Source organism: Rhinatrema bivittatum, chromosome 5 (genome assembly GCF_901001135.1).
Source record: "Rhinatrema bivittatum chromosome 5, aRhiBiv1.1, whole genome shotgun sequence".
NCBI lineage: Eukaryota > Metazoa > Chordata > Amphibia > Gymnophiona > Rhinatrematidae > Rhinatrema > Rhinatrema bivittatum.
Genome location: NC_042619.1, coordinates 83478135 through 83498689, shown reverse-complemented (window position 1 = coordinate 83498689; position 20555 = coordinate 83478135). Strand labels below are relative to the sequence as shown.

The window sequence follows — 20555 nt, the reverse complement described above, 5'->3', positions numbered from 1 at the left end:
CAAGGTGGTCGCCACTGATATGGGTGCTGGACATTGGTCTCCCTCGGGGCTCCAAGGGAGTCCAGGCAACCCCTCCTCCTTCTCCAGCTATCCTCTCCTAGGTAGCATTTGAGGAGGAGTTAGAACGCAGAGTATGGTTGACGGTCGGCCGAGCCCTACAAGGCATCGAGCCGCCAGTCCTGTTGGGGCTGTCAATGCTGGCACCATTGCTGGAGCGCTTGGATATGCTCATTGGTGCTCTGCCGATGCAGCTGCTGCTGGTGCCCTGGGCACAGATGCTGCCTTTAACGAAGACCATTCCCATTGCCGATTCTTTGGATTAGGGAGGACCATCGGGCCCAGTGGCGCCTCTTCCAAGACCGACTCTGCAGACGGCATCGCCCAAGCCCCTACCAGGTCCATCGAAGCCCTCTGTGCCTCCGATGCTTGCAGTGCCCTCAGTGCCTTTTGGGCTTCTGGTACCCTGCGCCAAGAGCATAGTGAGGGTTCCCCCGCCGGTATCCCTGGGCGATCTCAGTGAGGAGGATGCCCATATGACCCATGGGGAGAGGATGCCTCTGAGTCTTCTTCTGCTAGCTGAGGACCTACCCTCTGAGCATTCTCCTCCAGAGGAGAGGCATAAGTCCCCGCCTGAGAACTTGACATTTGCCGGCTTTGTGTGGGCCATGGCAAAATCCATCCCCTTCCAGCTCCTGAATGAGGTGGACTCCAAGCACAAGATGCTGGCAGACCTCCAGTTTGTGGATGCACCTAAGGAGGTGGTGGCTGTCCCAGTCCATGACATCTTCAAAGAATTTTGTCCAGCTCTGGGAACACCTCATCTCAGTACCTTCTGTGAACAGGAAGACTGATGCGGTGTATCTAGTTCAGCCTACCATGGGGCCTGAATGCTGCCAGCTACCACACAAGTCTGTGATGGTAGAGTCCACCCTATATTTTTATTTATTTATTTATTTAACAGTTTTATATACTGCAGTTCAGGTAACAAAGTTACTAATCACTTCGGTTCACATTTCAACAATTACAATGACAATATAAAGAATAATGTGTTACATAGAACAGGGTGAGTGAAACGTGGATAAAAACTTACAATGAACAGGGAGAATACAATTTATATACAAAGAGCTTGGAGGAACAGTGTGTGAAGTCGCTGGGACTGTCTTGGCGAAACCTAAAGCCACTGTCATGACATTCAATGGGAGAGAGCTAGTAAGAATGGAATATTAGTGTTGGAAGGATGTTGTGGAAGTGTCAAGGGGAAGGGTCTTCCGTAGGGATCTGTGATAGGATAAATGGGTTATGAGAATGCTTGGTTGAACAACCAGGTCTTAAGTCTTTTTTTGAAGGTGGGTGACGATTGTTCGAGCCTGAGGGCTGGTGGGAGTGAATTCCAATGTATAGGGCCCGCGGTGGAAAGAGCTCTTCTACTTAGTGTTGTTTTGACAGGATGTGCCTGTAGAGAGCCTCTCTGGCCTAGTCTCATCGGTCGGGAGGTAGTGTGAGGCTTGCCTTGGCTCCCCCGAGCCGAGAACACCCTGGCTCTGGACACCCTGGGGAGGAAGGTCTTCCAGGGTTCCCTGCTGGCGGCCAGCATTGCCTGCTACCAGTTATGGGCCAGCATTCCAGGAACCTCTGGAAGCAGGTTCAAGATCTGATCGAGTGCCTGCCTCAGCAACCTCAGGAGGGCTTCTTGGAAGTGGTCCAGCAGGACTTGGAATATGATAAGCATGAGGTCCGGTCTGCATACGACGTGTTTGAGATGTTGGCAAGAGTGGCCTCAGTGGGCATTGGAGCCTGTCACATGGCTGGCTCGAAGCCTCTGACCTCCATCCAGAGGTTCAAGAGCGTATTGCAGACTTGCCCTATACCAGAGAGAATCTCTTCGGGGCTAAGATTAAGGAGGCAGTAGCACAGCTGAAGGATCATCATGAGACCCTCCAGCACATCGGACCTGCAGTCCTCAGGCAAGAAGCCCTCAAGGCAAGGGCCGAAGAGCCCCTTTTATTGACCAAGTAAGTACTTCCCGCCAGCGACCAGAGCAAGGTCTCAGTGGGCTGGCCCCAGGGCTCGCCTGAGGCAACAACAAGCCCCTAGGATTCAGCCGGCACACCAGCAAAGCCCCACTACAGGGTTTTGACTGGCTGGGAGGCAGTGTAAGCCAGCTACCTGTGCCCTTGATGGGAAGGCCGTCATGTCAGGGGTCAGCTGCAGTTCTTTACAGTCTGCTGGCCGTCCGTCACCTTGGACCTGTGGGTCCTGTCCATCATTCATCGCGGGTACAGGTTGAACTTTCAGGGCATCCCTCCGGACTGTCCCCTGTGTCCCTTTTAGGGCCCTTCAGTGAATCAGGAGCTACTTTTGACAGAGCTCTCCAACCTTATAATGGCCAGGGTCGTCGAGCCCGTCCCGCCATGGCAACGAGGAAGCGGGTTCTGCTCCAGGTATTTCCTGATTCCAAAGAGAACAGGGGGACTCAGTCTTATTCTGAACCTGAGAGCCTTGAACAAATTCCTGAAGCGGGAGAAGTTAAAGATGGTCTCGTTGGGCGCCTTGATTCTTCTCCTGTGAAGGGGGGACTGGCTTTGCTCCTTCGATCTAAAAGACGCTTATGCCCACATCGAGATTTCCCAAGTTCACAGGAAATATCTTTGCTTTGTGGTGGGTGAAAAGCACTTTCAGTACAGGGTGTTGCATCTTCACAAAGTGCCTAGCCGTGGTAGGGGCCTACCTGTGGCAGCTGCGAGTGCAAGTTTTTCCCTACTTGGACGACTGGCTTATAAAGAGTGCCACCCAGGAGGGAGCACTGCGATCCCTGCACTACACCGTTTGGGTGTTGGAGACCGTGAGGTTTCTGATCAACTACCCAAAGTTGCAGCTTGTTCTATCGCCTCAGCTGATTTTTATTGGTGCCAGGTTCAACACGGCCCAGGCCAGGACATTACTACCCCGGGATTGAGCCCTCACCGTGGTGTCCCTGGCAAGAATGACCTCTCAGAGCCGCCAGATCTCGGCGCACCATATGCTCCGTCTGTTGAGGCATATGGCTGCAACCATCCATGTCACTGCCTTCACCTGTCTACACATGCACAGAGCGCAGTGGACCCTGCAATCCCAATGGCGCCAGGCCTTCCAGGACATTCGGGAGCACATCTTTATTACTCCGCTATTCCGGGACTCCTTGTCATGGTGGGAGAATCTGTCCAATTTGGTGATAAGGGGTGCCCTTCCAGGCTTCCCCTACTCTAATTGTGCTCACCATGGATGCCTCCAACCTGGGTTGAGGTGCCCATATGAAGGGTCTCCGCACCCAGGGTTGATGGTCTGTTCAGGAAGCGAAGTGTCAGATAAACTTCCTGGAGCTCTGTGCAATCCAATACTCTCTTTGTGCATTTTGAGATTGCCTGGCCAACAAGGCAGTCCTTGTCCACACCGACAATCAGGTGGCGATGTGGTATCTCAAGCAGGAGGCATGAGATTGTTCATCCTTTGCTAGGAGGCGGTCCAAATCTGGTCTTGGGCTCTGTCCCAGGGCATTCTGCTATGAGCCATTTACCTGCTGGGGATGGAGAATGTGGTGGCGGATGAACTGAGTTGTTCCTTCCACCCCCACGAGTGGTTCCTGAAGCAGGAGGTTGCAGATTGGGTCTTTCGTCTCTGGGGAACCCTGGACATGGATCTCTTCACTTCCCCCTGCAACAGGAAGGTAGATCAGTTCTGCACCCTGTTCAGAGAGAACGGCAAACTAACATCAGATGCCTTCACCCGACATTGGGGCACAGGCCTCCTTTATGCGTATCCTCTGCTTCTGCTAGTGTCGAAGACTCTCCTGAAGCTCCAACAGGACCAGGGAACCATGATCCTCATCGCTCCTTATTGCCCTTAATATTGCATTGGCCCCATGGACCTTTAGTTGTGGGGGACTGAGGATTTCCGGTGCAGGAGATCAGGCAGTAGCTAGGCTGCCATATTCAGTATTTCTTTGTCAAACCTCCTTTGAAGGCTATGCGTCATGGGGTGAAAGGAGTAGGGTGAGGAAGGTTGCTTAGTGAATTTAAATGCTCATGAATGAAGAGCCTCTTGCTTTGTTAGTCACTGCTTTGCCTACATGTGAGAGAAAGCAGGAGAAATACCTGATGCATTTTATGATTATTTGCCTGGTGAGCTCCAGATTAGTTAGAGGTAATAATAAACTGAGAACTCTGGCAAGGAAAGCCTCAGTCTTCAGATTTACTGGTGGCACCTTGTTTACAGTGAGTCCACAAATGTGGTAGCTGCTGCCGCCAAATTTGTTGTGGCAGATTGCTCTCCCTTCCTTTTGTCTCTGCTGCTGCTGCTCCTCTCTCTGTCATGCAGCACTACCCAGCAGCTGCCACTCCAGAACTTCTCCGGCACTGAGGCCATCCTGGTGGCGGCTGCTGTTCTTCCACTTCCCCGGCTATGACAGGCTTTGGTGGATCCTTCTGCCTGCTGCTTCCCACCCGCCTTTGGAATTCCCGTTGCTCTCCCTGCCACCTCAGCGGCCAGGTATTGTTGCTGTACCTGCCATCACATGGCTCCCAGTAAGGAGAGACCCTGGCATCAAAGGCAAGGGTGAGGCAGCATTGGAGACGAGCCAAAGAATATATGGTGGAGGGTGAGAGTCTGGAGGGGAAAGGTGAGAGGCATGAGAGAAGAAAAATTAAAAAAAAAAAAGACTGAAAGGTTAAACAGTATATATGAAGAATGGAAACTATAAAAATGAAAGGAAAAGAATCTGCCAGGTACAAGAAGTTGGGAAACTTTTTTTTTTTAATTTTTTTATTAAACAATATAAACTGTATATACATTTATTTAGATATGCAGCAGATTTAAAACGTTTGTGGCAGGATTTTCTTATGCGTACCGTGTGATTGTTATTTTTAACACAATGTGTGTACTTTTGGAGACCTGAAAAATATTTATGGTGAAATTGGTTAATTGGAGCAAAAGCTTCTTTTTTTTTTTTTTTTGTAACTATTATCTGCCCCCACTCACTTCTTCCTAGCTCTCCTCTCTTCCCAATCCCACACACACTTTTCTCCCCCCATAAACTTGTTATGCTCCTCCTCTCCTCACCCTCACTTGGGCTGCAGTGGGGGGCAGTCTGGTTCAGGCAGTGACTGTCTGCAGCCTCTGTGGGGAGAGGAAGCAGTTTGGTTCGTGACTTTCTTGGATCCCAGTGGCTGATTCACAACAATTCAGCCCAACTCTGTGTGTATGCCCATCGTGTATGTGTGTGTTTCCTGGAATCACAAAAACTCGGTGTTATGTAAGAGGATATATATGTGTATGTGTGTATGTTACCCTTTATTTCTGTGAGTCCAACATGTCCAGCATGTGAACGTGAAAACATTAAAAAAAAAAAAAAAAAAGTCAGCACTCCAAAATGGAGTATAGTAATCAAAATATATTTTATAAAGACATAATTGATCTCAATTCATTCTGTGGTAATACAGAAGAAGAGTATATATATTCATATTACTCTGTGCACATGGGTACTTGTTTTTCCTATATATTTTGTTTTTAATTGTTAATTCTTTTTCTGTGCATTCAAGTGGACTAACACGGCAACCAAACTACTGCTATACTTAGTAGTAAGTGACTTTCTGATATTTTGCTATTCATATTTAGGTTTGCAGAAGATGCTATGACAAAAATAGTAGTTTCCTGTTTACGATTACCATGAATAGTGCTAGTACTGAGGCATCACTTGCTTCCTGATTGGTCCAGGAATAGCCTCTTTTTGGAAGCCCCATTCCTGACTCTTCAAATATACCACAAGCTATGGAATGCATGTGGTGAACTGCTGATCATGTTTTATGCACAGATAATCTAATTAAAATAGAGCTAAAAGAGACTTCAAGTGGTCATGTAGTTTGTAGGGATGTGCATTCATTTCATTTGTTTGGACACCTATCTAGTATCTAACGAATGAACAAATGGATGCACAACGAATGGTTTGCGCCCAATGGTCACACTTTAGACAGACGTGCATGCCATTCGTTTTGTGCGTACATTGTTCATTCATTATATAGGCACTTATGTGTGAAACACACAGAAATCCAAAAACTGATTGCACATCTCTAGTAGTTTGTCCCTGTGCCTCAACAGGATCTACTAACTGGCTATGCATCACCCCCCAACAAATGTTTGTCAAGCTATCTCCCTCCCCAGTCTCCTCCAGGTAACTTGTTTCTGGGCACTGCTTATTTCTATAATGCTATAAAACACATGCAGCACTCTATAGATATACATAAGAGACAGTTCCTGCTGCATGTCCTGCAAATTTTCAAACTTTCTCTTTTAAATATGCATTATCTTGGACCAGCGTCACATTTCGTACCTTGCAGATTAGTATATTTTAAATCCAATTCTGCTTCTCTTATAAAATTCTGAACTGCATTTTCTTGACTTATAACTTTCACCTTAAAACATGATGCAGAATGTTGCATGCCTTCCATGTCAGCCTTCAAGCAAGACATCAGTTTCCAAATACTCTGCCGGGTAACTTGTTTCACATCACTAATTGTCTTGGTCTCCCTTCCCATGTTTGAGGGGGTGGCTGCTGGCATTTCCTGTGATTCCTGCGGCGGATTCTGCCGTAATTGATCAACGGTCCCAAACTGTTGTGGTTTCCTGGATCACAAGGAGATCTGGGGAGTCATTTCCCAGATCCAAAGTGGGAGATTTTACGCTAAGATCCATGTACCACTGCCCAATCTTTCTCGATTACTCTCCACTCTCTTTTTGTTTTGTCGAGAAGAGGTCTCAACACAACCCCACGAGCTGCCAGATTGTCACCTTGGTAAGTGTCCTCATGAAGATAAGTACCTGCCTGGAAAGGAAGGCAAGGTGGTTGCCAAAACAGTGATGGCTGGCTGACAAGTGGCATTGAGGGTGCCCTTTGGAGAAGGTGGTACTCAATTTTTGTGGCCAGGAAGTTACTTGTACTGCATCGGCTGCCTGCCTGGGGAGGGGTAAGGACAGAAAAGACCACTAAGGCACAAAATAAGGGGGGAACTTAAAAAAAAACAAAAAAACTTAAGAAAATGTTCCTGACGTCATACAGTTTTTGGCTGGTTCCTAAGTTTTTTTTCTAAATATTTTTTACCCTCACTAAAAAGAAACAAAAAAGTGCAGCTTGCACCCATCACAGTTCTAGCCAGCTTTTGTATTAGGATGCAAGAGGTTCTGAAGGACTGGTGGAGGACAGATTATATTCCTTGTCTGGAAGCACGGAAATGAGGAATAGACGAGAGTGTGAACCTGTCAGTCCAGCTTCAGCAGTGGGTAAAGCTATGGACGTGCGCTTGAAGAAAACATCAGTACCTTCAAACAAGTGCATTTCAGCAGTTTAGACAATTCTAGTATTGCATTGGGGAGATTTTGTCACGCTTGAGCTGATCAGAAAGGTGCAGTGGATTTTGCTTGCTTGGTCTTCAATGGGTCTTTTGAGCCTGTTCCATCTAGAAGACAGGTAAACACACTAACCAGTGCAGGAGACTGGGGTAGGATAGACAGTTAACCAGGTGAGGGGCTGGTTAAACGACTGAACTTGGAGAATAGCTGTCAATAGCGTTCAGAGTAGTGAAGGTAAAGTGTGATGCATGAGGACTCTATGCTGGGGCCAGTACTTGTTAGTATCTTTATTAGGGACATTGTGAAGCACTTGAAGTAAAATATGTCTGTATGCAGATGACCTAAAAATCTGTAACAGGAAAAACATACCAAACCGAATGGAAAAATGGGTGACCTGAAAGAACTGGAGGAATGGTCAACTGCTTCACAGCTGTGTAACTGCTTGAAAAGTATAAACTCGTGTATTTAGGGTCTGAAAATCTAATGTGTATTTATTGTTTGGGAGATCAAGAATTGGTAGTGGCCAAACAGGGAACGGCCCTCAGAGTTAATCATCTCAGATGACTTGAAAATTGACAGTCAGTGTGAGTAATCTAATTTTGGTTTATGTGCCACCAACGCCCCCGCACCCCTTAGTCCCACCGTATCACCCAAAACAGTTAACAACATTCAAAAATAACTGTAGAAAGCTAGCAGTACATTAGAAGAGCAGTTACTAGAAGGAAAAAGATAATCCTGCTGCCTTTCCATTGGTCACTAGTGATAGTTTTTCTTGATAGTAGAGGTGGTTGCTTCATTATTTGTTTCTCTATATCAAATAATTTGGTTTTTCTTTTCTATTTTCCATTTGCTATTTATATTGTGAGAGCACCATATCAAAAACAGTATCGTAAAAGCTGACATTTATTCTCAGATTCATGCAGAAAGACGTGACCAATAGGAAGAGAGAGAGAGAGAGAGACAATATTGCACCCACATTGAAAAGATGGCAGATTGTCCTGCAGACCAGTTCTACCCAGAGAGGCTTCAGGGACTCTTTGTCTTGAAGAAGAAGAAAGGTGGAAAAGAGAGAGATGAAAGATATCTTCAAATATTTTGGAGGTTTCCATAGCATAGCAAAAAGAAACATTTTCCATAGAAAAAGAAGCTTAAGGCAAGGAAATTGGAAGCAGAGAGGATGGGAAGGAATACATTACTGAAAGAGTAGCAGACATCTGGAATTGCCTACCAGTACAGGTGGTGCTAGCAAGCAAAATTGTGCCAGTATTCAAGCTTGCATGGGACAGATATTGAGGGCAAGGTGGGGAAAAGACTGGAGAGTTAGAACAGGGTCTGCAGTAGCACAGTTGGAGACAACTGTGCAAATTGGGTGGGCCAGGAAGTCCTGATCTGCCACAACAACTATTTTGTTACTTTGTATAATAACAGTATCTTTTATTGTATTTCAGGTGCAAACAGTGCAAATGAAGATCGGTAGTTTTTTTTTTTGTTTTTTTGCCATCTTTGGAGTTGATCAAGACTATGAGGTGAAATAAGAGGATGCCATTGTGAGAGACCATGTTGTCAACCAACTGATACCTTAAGGAGGATACTTTTAGATTGAAGAATTTAAGAGTGAGAAGACTGATTTATATGCTCAGAAAACTGGATTGATAATGAGGCCAAAGACTTTCCCTGCAACGGTTTACTCTGGAAACAGCCGACAAAGGCTTCAGGAGATTCGAGAAGGTTTAAAACAACCTTCAGGACAAGGGTTACCTCCTGAAGCAGGAAGCGACCCAGGGCTTCATCCTAAAATTGTAGGAGGGAAAGATGCAGCTAGGCAGCAGCAGTTGAGACCGACCGCAAAGTTTGGACCCTACCAAAAAGCATTGCGAGAAATAAGGTATTCTTTGTTGCCGTTTGCTAATGAATCGGGGACTTCAGCAGCTGCAGACGTTAACAGGCAAATGCTCCAGGAATTGGTGAATGCAGGATGTGATCAGGTATGTTGATGTTCTACTTTATGCTTAAAATATGGACCTGACCTGATGCTACTTGCATAGAAATCACAGTAGTACTGCAGTATATTGAAATGTGTAGATCTAGAATTCAAAGTAAAAGTTTTATATCTGCTGGAGAAAACTTATTAATTTTGTTGGCCTGAATTGTAATTGCATCTGTGGACTGGCCCACCACCCTCCCCCCCCTTCACTTGTGTCCTTGCAGATGTGTTTGGGGCGAGATTCTGTGGAATCAGGCTGGCATGGAGCTTGTACTGTGTGCAGGTCTGTGAGCCAACACGTGCTTACCGTCCTGTCCCCTCTGTTTCAAACTAGAAACCTGGCGAAGGAAGGGTGGGGTTGCCATGGGGACTGTGAGCACGTGTTGGCTCACAGTCCCATGCGCAATGTGACCTGTCTGCCGTATCTGCTGCACAGAGCAGCATCCTCTGCCGGGATGCCAAATAACTGTGGAAGAGAAAGTGGTGGTGGGGGCCTGAGATGGGAAGTGCAGAGTGTGCAAGCTGGGTTTTTTTCTAATTCTCAAGGGTTGCTTTTGAACTTTTCTATTCAGCGAATTGTCTGGGTAGTGGATAGGCAGGGCCTGAATTGAGCTGGTATGTGCAGGTATTCCCTGCTGTAAATTCCAAAAAGCAAAGCGGAAGTCTAATCAATAATGCTGGAAAGCAGAACAAACTGTGGTGATCAGTGTATCAAGGGATTCTTTATTGGTATTTGCCCGACTCTGGCCGAGTTTCGCTTTCGTAGGAGCTGCCTTGGGGCTACTACAAGAACAATATAAATTTAAAATTACACATAAAAATTATAAAATAATAAATGGCAGACACACACATACATTGAACAAATGGGCATAGCTGTGTATCAATACATGTAAAATGTCACAAACATAAGGAAAATAATAAAAATGTTGAACTTAAAAAAAAATTAATTTAACAAAAACACTCTGTGTGCACAGATGTTCATGTGTTAAATGTTATGTATTTTGCACACATTGTTACAATAAGTGCACACAACCTTGATACACCTTACGTTTGTGACATTTTATATGTATTGATACACAGCTATGCCCATTTGTTCAATGTATATGTGTCTGCCATTTATTATTTTATAATTTGTATGTGTAATTTTAATTAATATTGTTCTTGTAGTAGCCCCTGAAGCAGCTCCTGTGAGAGCGAAACTCTGCCAGAGTCGGGCAAATACCAATAAAGAATCCCTTGATACACCGATCACCACCGTTTGTTCTGCTTTCCTGCTGTGAATTCCTACATACCAGTAATTTTTGTCTACAAGTAAAGTAGGTAATGTCAGAATACTCGCAGTTCTGCCCAAATGCACCATGTTGCAAAAAGATAGAGTAAAGTGACTATAGTAGAAATTTAGAGGAACAGAGAAGTGGGATGCCAGAGGCCCTACTGAGCTTTTAAGAACTTAAGGAATGATTAGCCCTTTTACGACTTACTCTCCTGCATGAGTTTTCCAAGCTACTTTGGAGGTTTTCTGAAGCCGTGCTGACTTTGCTGAAAACGATGGAACACGATCAGATGAACAATCTGTAAAAATGTGCAGGTGTTGAAAGTGCTAGAGACTTGGAGAGAAAACCTTTGCCCTTTCTCTTGAAGTATGTAGCAGTGGAAGTTGATATCACTGAGGGAATCTCAGGATTGAGGTGATATAAATCCCCTCTCTGTTCCAGTAACCATATAACCAGAGCAGTGCATTTTAGAGTATAGTCTGGCAAATGAAAATCACATTGAAAGGACATCACATCACTGGTAAATCAATAATCAATTATTTTTAAAGACCTGCTATCTGTTAGGCCAAATCAGAAAAACACGCGGGAGAGCTGGCGAGCGCCCGCTTTCCCAGCACGTGCACAGGCCACACTCCTGGGCGTGCGATTCAGGAGGGTGGTCTATGCAAATTAGGGCCCGCGGTAAAAGGAGGCGCTAGGGACACTAGCGCGTCCCTAGCGCCTCCTTTTTGATAGCCACGGGTTTGAAAAACTGACGCCGGCATAATTGAGCGTCCGTCTTCCGACCCGCGGGCCGATTTTTAATTTTTTTTTAATTTTTACTTTTTTTTTACTTTTGGGACCTCCGACTTAATATCACTATGATATTAAGTCAGAGGTGTACAGAAAAGCAGTTTTTTCTGCTTTTCTATACACTTCCCCGGCGCCGGCAGAAATTAACGCCAGTCTTTGGGCAGGCATTAATTTCTGAAAGTAAAATGTGCGGCTTGGCTGCACATTTTACTTTCTGTATCGCGCGGGAATAACTAATAGGGCCATCAACATGCATTTGCATGTTGCGGGCGCGATTAGTTTTGGGGGGTTGGACGCACGTTTTCAACGCGCTATTACCCCTTACTGTATAACGGGTAAAGCTAGCGTGTTGAAAATGCACGTCCAAACCTGGGCTAACAGTGCGCTCCGGTGGAGCGCACTCTACTGTATCGGCCTGTGTATTTGAAGTCAAATGTTTTTGTGGCTATGAAGCTGATGACTTTAGATTGTGTTGGCAATGTAGTATAAATAGAGGAGTCACTGTCGCTGACTTATTGTTTGAGGCTTGTAAATGTAGCACTTCGTATTTGCCAAATGGCTGCTAATGATTGTTCCAAGAAGAGACTGAAAATGCTAAAAACGCCCTTCATTGTTGTGAAAAGTATAAGGGGGCCAGGGTAGTTTGCTTTTGTTGCAGGCCTTGGTGCTTCTGTAAGCTGCTGCCCTGTTTGGAGATGTCAGGTTTACAGAAGTACAATGGCCAAATCCAGAACATCCTAAGGCTTGAATCTGTAATCTGGCTCTTCTCTTTACAAAAAAACACTGTTTAGTACTATACACTATCAGTTATTAATCGCCAATATAATAGCATGCTGAGGAATAAGGCTCTTCCATTTCCTATTCCTTTGTATTCCTATTTCATTTTTGCTAGTATCAGAATTTGACAGCATTCCCACTGCCCTCAACTGGCAGCAGAGAAGTGAAGGTAAATTCATGCATTGTGGGGCCGATGCAATACAGTGCGCTCAGCCGAGTGCACTGTATAACCCGCAGTTGGACGTGGGTTGTATAGGTGCTAACTAATCCCCTGATGCACATTTTAGCGATCAGAAATTAACGCCTGCCGCTCCTAAAACTAGTACAGAAAAGCAGAAAAAAATGCTTTTCTGTATTGCTTCCTACTTAATATCGTTGCAATATTAAGTAGAGGGAAAAACTAAAGTAAATTAACCAAAAAAAAAAAAAAAAGCACCAGCAGTTGTGTGCAGGAAAGCCGACGCCGATAAACTCTGCGTCAATTTTCCTAACTGGTGGATGGCCGCCCCCCTTATTTAAATATTGCATGGCGCCCCTAGGCGGGGCGCGATGATAAAGGCACTGACTGTTCAGCGCCCGCTTTCTGCGCACAAATATTGCATCGGCCCCTCTATTTTTTAGGGGGCCGTGTGTAACATTACATGGTAAATATGTGCCAGTAAGCAGTTCCCTAAAACAAATTCAGCTTACTTAGCCTGCTGTATTGACCATGCTGTGTGGCCAGGATAGAAAGAACTGCACCATTTCAAAAAATAAGTGCACATGTGTTGGACACATGGTAACAAACACTAAAAGGGGTTGAATTGGCGCACATGTGAAACTTGTGAACAGTTGAGTCAATCAAGGCTTCAATCATAGCCTTAAAAAAAAAAAAAGAATAAAAAAGCAGCCAGCAAAGGTCCCCAGCACTGGCTGAGTGGGAATGTTGGTGACACTGCTTGCAGATCAAGTGGAATATAGTAAGACCTGCTGAAATAACGGCTCCTCCCGTTCTACCTCATCCCTAGGCTCCTTGCTCGTACAGTCCTTTTGTAGAATCAGGAAGCTGTGATTGAGCTGTTTGACTTTCTCCCTCTCTGATGCTGTAGGGACTGGTGTAGAGTAGACCATAGGGAAGGTCAAAACTTCGTGCCGTGTATTTTGGCTTGTGCTGCGATAGTAACGGTCGGGAAGTAATTGCATTCAGTCTTGCTGCTTTGCTTGCAACAATTGAATACCTGTGTCGCATGGGCTTTGAGAAACCATAGTCCTGTTTGCTGCACGAGCGCATCTTGCTGGTTTTTTTTTTTTTGGTTTTTTTTTCCCTGCACCTTTAGTCCAGGCAACAGTTAGCCAGAATGTTTCCTGGCTACGGCCTGCCCCCATGTCCGAGGATGGAATTTCTTTTAGAAAGCTTAGGTGCTAGCCAAAATTCTGAGAGGCTGTGGGAAAATTCTTCAGCGTGATTTTTTTAAATCCTTTTATACATTTTATTTTTTCTTTCTTTCCCTTCCTGTCTTTCTCTCCCAATTGCTACTTTTTTCTACAGCCCAGCTGCTTCTCCTGGCTTCTCCTGCTGCTTTGCTTTTTCTCTTTTTTTTTTCCACAGCTGCTGCAGTACATTTTTGTTTGGATGGCTGCAGTTATTACTGCTGGTGGCAGGCATTGAATTTTAGGCTAGGATAGAAATCAGTCCAAAGGGATGAAACAGTTGTGGATGATTGTTTATTAGATAATTGAGTTAAACTACAAAAAATAACCACTAAATATAAAGGCCCTTCATATGAGTAACTGTATGGTATTATATTTATTAAACACTTTTAAAATGAACCTTATCTTCCGTGGCAATAAATGTCAATTTATAAAAAAAAAAAAAAAAAAAAAGCTCACAGGTTACTTCACTCAATATAAACCACGAGTTAGCATAAATAACAAATTTGAGACCATCATAAATATAAAGAACATGTCATATCTCACTTAACATTGGTTACACAAACTGTTAATTACTCAAATGTTATACCACTCAAATACTTTTAATCATAGGTCTCTCCAAAATTTTTCAAAAATATTTTTTGTGCATATAAAAAGTTTCTAATAAGATTAACACTTATCTTTGTGTATTAGCCACTGAAAAAGTATAGAAGTCAAAAACGCTGACATGAATCCTGTTTCGGTGCTTCATCAGGACTTGTCTGACTGATAATTTAGTTCTTAAATGGCTCCGATGTTTCTGTAGCCTTACCCTTATGGGTCTCTTTGTGCATCCCACATATAGCATAGGGCATGGACATATAGATATAAATATAATATTTATTTTGTACTCAGTCTGTATGTTTACAATATTCATAAACAATGTGAGTGTTTTGGTCCTCCCATATTTCGCCCTGAATGTAAATAGTTCACATATCACAGCCATGACAAGAAAAAAGACCCACAGAATTCACAGCACTTCCCATATCAGTAGGATCATGAAAAACTCTCGCCACCCGGTCCTTGACGGTCGGACCTCGTTTATATGAGATTAGCGGTGTTTCTGAAAATACTGAATGAAATCAAAGGATGTGCCAATGTCACATAATACTATGAGATATTAAAGAGGACTTATCAGAGTGTTGCAAGACCCAAACATCTTGAGAACTCTCTCTCGTATTTCAATATTGCAGGAGTGCATCATGATCTGAAAAAAAGGGCCTTCCGATATGCTGTACGAATCACAATCAATGGGTAGCCCCTTTCAAAAAAAAATGTTGGGCCAAATAAGACTGTATCTTAAAGTCTTGTAAAGATGAACAAATCCTTCTAATTCTAAAGAACTGACTTATGTTTGAAAACTTTTGGTGAGACCTATGATTAAAAGTATTTGAGCAGAATAACATTTGGGTGGTTAACACATTGTATAGCCGCTATTAAGTGAGATATCATATGCTTTTTATATTTATGATGGTCTCAGACTGGTTATTTATGATACTTTGTGGTTCATTATGTTTGTTTAAGCCTTAAAAACACAATAGACCCTTATATTTAACCTAACAGAAAATATTATTAAACCAATACAGTATTGACCCGATGTTACTTATAGAAATGTATGCCATTCAGTGTCCATGTTCATCACTGGAGGCTGTACTGATTGTAAAGCATAAATCCAGTATTGCTCACAGTGGTTCAATCTGGCCTGGTGACAAACCAGTGTAAATCAGAAAACTCGTGTTTGTAGGTTAGATAATGTTCCACCAAGGGTGCTTGTATTTAGTGAGTCTTTAGAAAGGTTTGAGATTGCAAACACCTGGTCCACACCACCACTCTTACTCCTGCCTACATATAACTGTAAGAACATAAGAAATTGCCATACTGGGTCAAGCCCAACTGTGAACACGGGCAAACAATGACGTGTACTACAAATGACAGAATGCATGGGAAACATAGTCATTGTGTTGGGAAGAAGGAAGCTGTGATTGAGTGACCATGTTTTGAGACTATCCTTGATGAATTTTTAGGCGCCAGTGTGAAGTGGCATCTGCACTTTTTCCAGTGCTATCCATGGGCACGGGGCAGCTTCCTCTTATGAACTTTGTACAGTTCTGCCTGCCTGTGTTCTCGCTAATATTGCAGATGCTTACCCAATTTCACATTCGACTGGAGCTGGGCAGAGAGACTAACTACAGAGAAAGTTTGGCAAGTGTTTTAAAAGGCAAGTGAGTTTATGGCCTGCTAATCATTTAGCTATTTTTGAAAAGGAATCCACGTTCCCTGTTGAGAACTTAACTTTTCGGATACTTGGTGTCCTCATCCAGGAGGTAGTTTCAGCTCACTCCGATACTGCAGTAGTGTGAGAGGAGACAATGTAAGAGAGACTGCCCTTGTGTGTTTGTAGTAGGTCCTTTTTTATTTATTTAGATTTATATTACACCTTTCAGCCAGTTCTGTGGGTATTTCCCTGCCCTCAGAGGGTTCACAATCTAAGTACCTGCGGCAATAGAGGGTGAAGTGACTTGCCCAGGCTCACAAGGAATAGCAATGAAGGTTGAACTCTGGCTTCTCTGGTTCATAGCCCGCTGCTCTAAAGATTGCTCATTGGAGTCCCACGATATAGAGCCTTTGTCTAAACTGCAAGTGTGTGGTGCTGAAGAGCTGTTGTGTACCCAGGCAGAAATCCTTCATTCCCTACTCTTTTTTTTTTTTCTTCCCACAGACCAAACCCGTAGTACATTTATCCGGGTGTGCTAGACATTGTTGCCTGTACAAACAGGTGTGTAGCCTGGCTTTTAGTCCCAATGCATTTCTTATGGTAAACATCCTAACTTAACCCGTCCTCCCCCACCCCTGACAAGTGACCTAGCTCGATACCAAGTTTGATTGACCTAGGTCCCACCATTCAAAGATTTTATAAGGGTGGAGGGAGACACAGATATAGACAGAAACTGCAACATACACACACACCTGAACAGTCTGGTAAGCCTCTCTTTATATTAAAGAGACTAAAAAAAAAAAGCTTCTGAACATATGCATGTGGCACGATACACGTATTAATTCTTGACACCAATCAGTCTGAGATCTGCAGGTTACAAGAGGCCTTTCATGAATGCTTCTGCAGCAAGCCAACCCCCACCCTTTCCCAACAGTACCTGAACCATTTTCTAGGGATGATCTAGCCCACAAGTCCTAATTTCAATGTCTTTCAAGGATGAGATGCTTTCTCGGGCTGTACTGTATCTGAGTGTATCAAGCGGATGAGCTTGTCATCTGCATTACCTTGAGGTCCTGGAATGTAATTTGTAGCTTATCTGTCTTATTTTTTATTGCATTCCAGAATCCTTTTGATCTTTTTGCCATGGATCTCAGTTTTTTCAAGACAGGAGGAATTTTACTCCTGGCAGAAGCTTTCTCTGTATCATACACGTGCTAATTTGATTACAGAGAATGAAACATGTTCCCTGTAACAAATCACTAGTGTAGTTCATTACTTGAAACCGGTCTCACTTTATCAAACGTTAGTATTTCCAGAAAGTCTTTTTTTGATAAGACCTTGCATACCAAAAAATGTAAAACCTAAGGTTGAAAATAGTCCTTTATTGGTGGGGGCCATTGGCACAGCAGGTTGTGATCCACCATAATAAAAAAGCATTTTGAAATGAATTGGTGATGATGCAAAAGAACTTGTTACTCTGCAGCAGAAAACTTGGAGAGGTTTTGAGCAGAGCTTTTCCGAGGCCATCTAACCTCCTTGGACCTACCTTGCTTCTTCTGAAGGAGAGATTTGAATTACTTCAGGGACTGTAACTTCAAGGAGTGGACAGCTTTGATAAAGAGAAATGTTTGTGTTAGAACCACCGTCACCCCACACGTTTAATTCACTTCTGTTCTGTGGGTTTTGCTTTGCATCACAAAATGTTGTGCACAGTCAATCCAAGGAGATAGCCAAGAGTAGGTGTATGCTTTTTTAAAAGAGAGGAAATCGTTTCTTTGTGTCACTGAAAAAATCTGCACAATGGCCGGGTACAAATGGAGGACGTGCTTCTGGTTAGAATTCTAGGAATGCGAGTAATGTTCCAGGAAACACTGTGGTGACATTAGGGCGTAGCAAATCCTTTTCACCTTTCTATGCTCCTCAGCACTCAGCTTGCCCTTTGCTGTAAATATTGTGTGGGTCAACAGCTGTTTTTCTGTTTGACTACAGTGAGGAAAAAAAATTTTTTTTTACTTATCTTTTGTAGATTGTTGCAATAGTCAATTAGGAATGGTTTTGATTACCAGAAGAAATTACTGTAAATAGGTCTTGAATGTTTGATTCAGAAATAGCAACTAGTTTGGACTTGCTCCTTTTAAACTAAATTCTTGTTTGGATTATTTCCCTAGAGCCCTGCTAGCCATTCTTGAAGGAGAAATTTGTTTCATGAGTTTTCCTTTATCAAAGCAGACTGGAACTGTTATGCATATTTCCTGAAAACGGATAGTAGTTATGCAAATAAGTAACGAGCTGTACAGAGCACATGCTAAAATCCTGCATTTCCATTCACTATTTGAAAATCCTGTCAACAGTGCCAACTTCAAGTATTCAGAAAACACACCCCAAATCCTGAGATTTATTTAGTATATATCTAATTTATTATATTTTATTTGTTGACAAGCAGGCATGAATTAGTCATAATGTGTGTGATCATCTTGTGGATGTGCCTTGACAGGGGACAGTTTATTCCGCAACAATGTTTGAGACAGTGGCTTAGCTTGATGTTCATCAATCAATCTTGTAATGGCTAACAGTGTACAGGGGACTAACCAGCCCCTTGCCCAATGCCACTTTCCATTCTTCCAAAGTCACCCTTTATTCCCTTTTCAGAGTCTTTGAGCTCCTCCCACTCTTCAGCAGCCGCTGTATACCCTTGGTCAACATAAGAAAAGGAATCAGCAGAATCAGCTAAAGCTTGAGACTAAATTTTGATGAATCTTAGACTCACCTCCCTACCTCTTCCAGTGAGGGGAAGGGTCCAGCTCTTCCTCCTGGAATGGCTCTATATTTGTAAAGACAGGTGGGTCCTGAAAATGCTGCAATATGGCTACTGCTTACAATTCTCTCGCCCTCTTCCAACCAAACAAACTTCAATCTTTGGCCTCGACCCTTCTCAGTTGAGCCAACTGCAATTGGAAGTGGTCAAACATGTCCCTCCTCAGGAGTCTAGTCAAGGATTCTGTACCAGGTATTTCCTGATTTCTAAGAAATCAGAGGGTCTTAAGCTGGGCTTACTGAGACTGAACAAGTTGTTGGTGTGAGAGGGGTTTAATATGAAATCCCTCCATACAATTCTCCCTTTAATTCAGCCGAGGGATTGAATGTGTGCTCCGAATCGGAAGGATGCTTATTCATATATCTCCATTCACTCTGCTATCGGAAGTTCTTTAGATTGTGGTGAAGGGAAAACACTACCAATATAAGGTGCTCCCTTTCGACCTTCCTGCAGGCTTGAATGTGTTCACAAAATGTCGGGGAGACTAAGTGGCTGTATACTTCCTAAACAAGCCGAGAGGTATGAGCCCCTCTGCCAGGAGGCCCAATGAATTTGGTCATGAGCAGGTCATCACAATGCTCATCCCCAGCCGACCTACCTTCCAGGAGTCCAAAATATGTTGATGGACTGCCTCAGCAAAGTGTTACAACCACATGAGTGGTCCCTGGATCAAAGGATTATGGAAGAGTTTTCAGTCATTGGGGAAAGACGGTAATAAAGACAGTAGCCTGTTTAAAGCAGTTATCAGAGCTGATCTTATGCTGAATGGAGCATTGGTTTAAAAGATTTTGTGAAGCCTCCTGCTGATCTTTGGTAAATGGACAATTATGCATATATAATTCTGATCGCCTGCTCAAAGTAAATGCTAGCCACCTTGTACTTCAAAACCTACATTGCTGCATTAGTTGGGTATAGCCTGATAGAAACACACTATGGGCCTTATTCAAAAAGGACTTTTCTTCAATCTGTATCTATGCAAAGGAATGTTTTCCAACATGTCATTTTGCTTTTCCACAAATTACATTTTTTTCACATTTTAATTTTACCATGAAAATGTAGGTTGCATGCATAACAATTTGTAAGTAATTTCCGATTACCTACATAACATTTCTCATCTCCAATTTGTGGTCCCCCCCCCCCACTTGCAAAATAAGTTTTGGTTTAGCTGCTTTATGGAAATAGTAAGAAATAGAGAGGTATTTAGTTTTACAAAAAATCTTAGGCTTTCAGATGCCTGAATACCTGAAATATAACTTTAAGTTGTCAGCAGGAATGTGGTTTGCTTCAGAATCTTTACGGTGTGTGTTTTCCCAGGAAGATTGTTGTTACAGCTCATGGTCTGGCATCACAGAGAACCTCAAACTTTCTGCAATTTTTAGACCCGGGGGTCAGTCCAAGAGGACAGTCCATTTATACATTTATTTTCTATATTTTGGTAATTTATGAACAAAAATTTAAAGTAGTGTGGTTGCTGTTAGTCCTTCCAATACACAGAAATAAAGGTTAACAAAAAATAAAAATGTGAATTCAAAATGATCAGACACTTCGTAACTGATATTGGATCAGATCAACGATCCATCAAGCCCAGCAATCCAGTCTATGACAGTGACTAATTCAGGTCACAAGTACCCCACAAGATCTCTTAACAAAGACTTGGATTTCATACTTGTATTGTCTGTCACCTTCTAATTGCTCATCAAACCTCCCTGCCCCCTTCCCCTTCACACTATTATTGGAATGCCTTTTAGGATTCACTTATTTTCTGATAACATCATCTTTTGCTCATTGTACTCTGACCCAAGAAAAGGAGTATTCGCTCCTGAAAGCTAGTCTGGAAATGTATCATCCAGTAAAAAAGTATCACCTTATATA

General features: G+C 43.3%; 1 protein-coding gene across 1 annotated transcript in view; it reads left to right on the top strand.

Moving 5' to 3' along the window:
• Positions 1 to 20555, top strand: part of LATS2 (large tumor suppressor kinase 2) — a 151191-nt gene that overhangs the window by 7934 nt on the left and 122702 nt on the right. Inside the window, exon 2 of the mRNA XM_029602527.1 lies at positions 8826 to 9362. Coding sequence (XP_029458387.1) covers positions 9033 to 9362 — 330 coding nt within the window. The 5' untranslated portion in view covers positions 8826 to 9032. The remainder of the gene's footprint in view (positions 1 to 8825; positions 9363 to 20555) is intronic.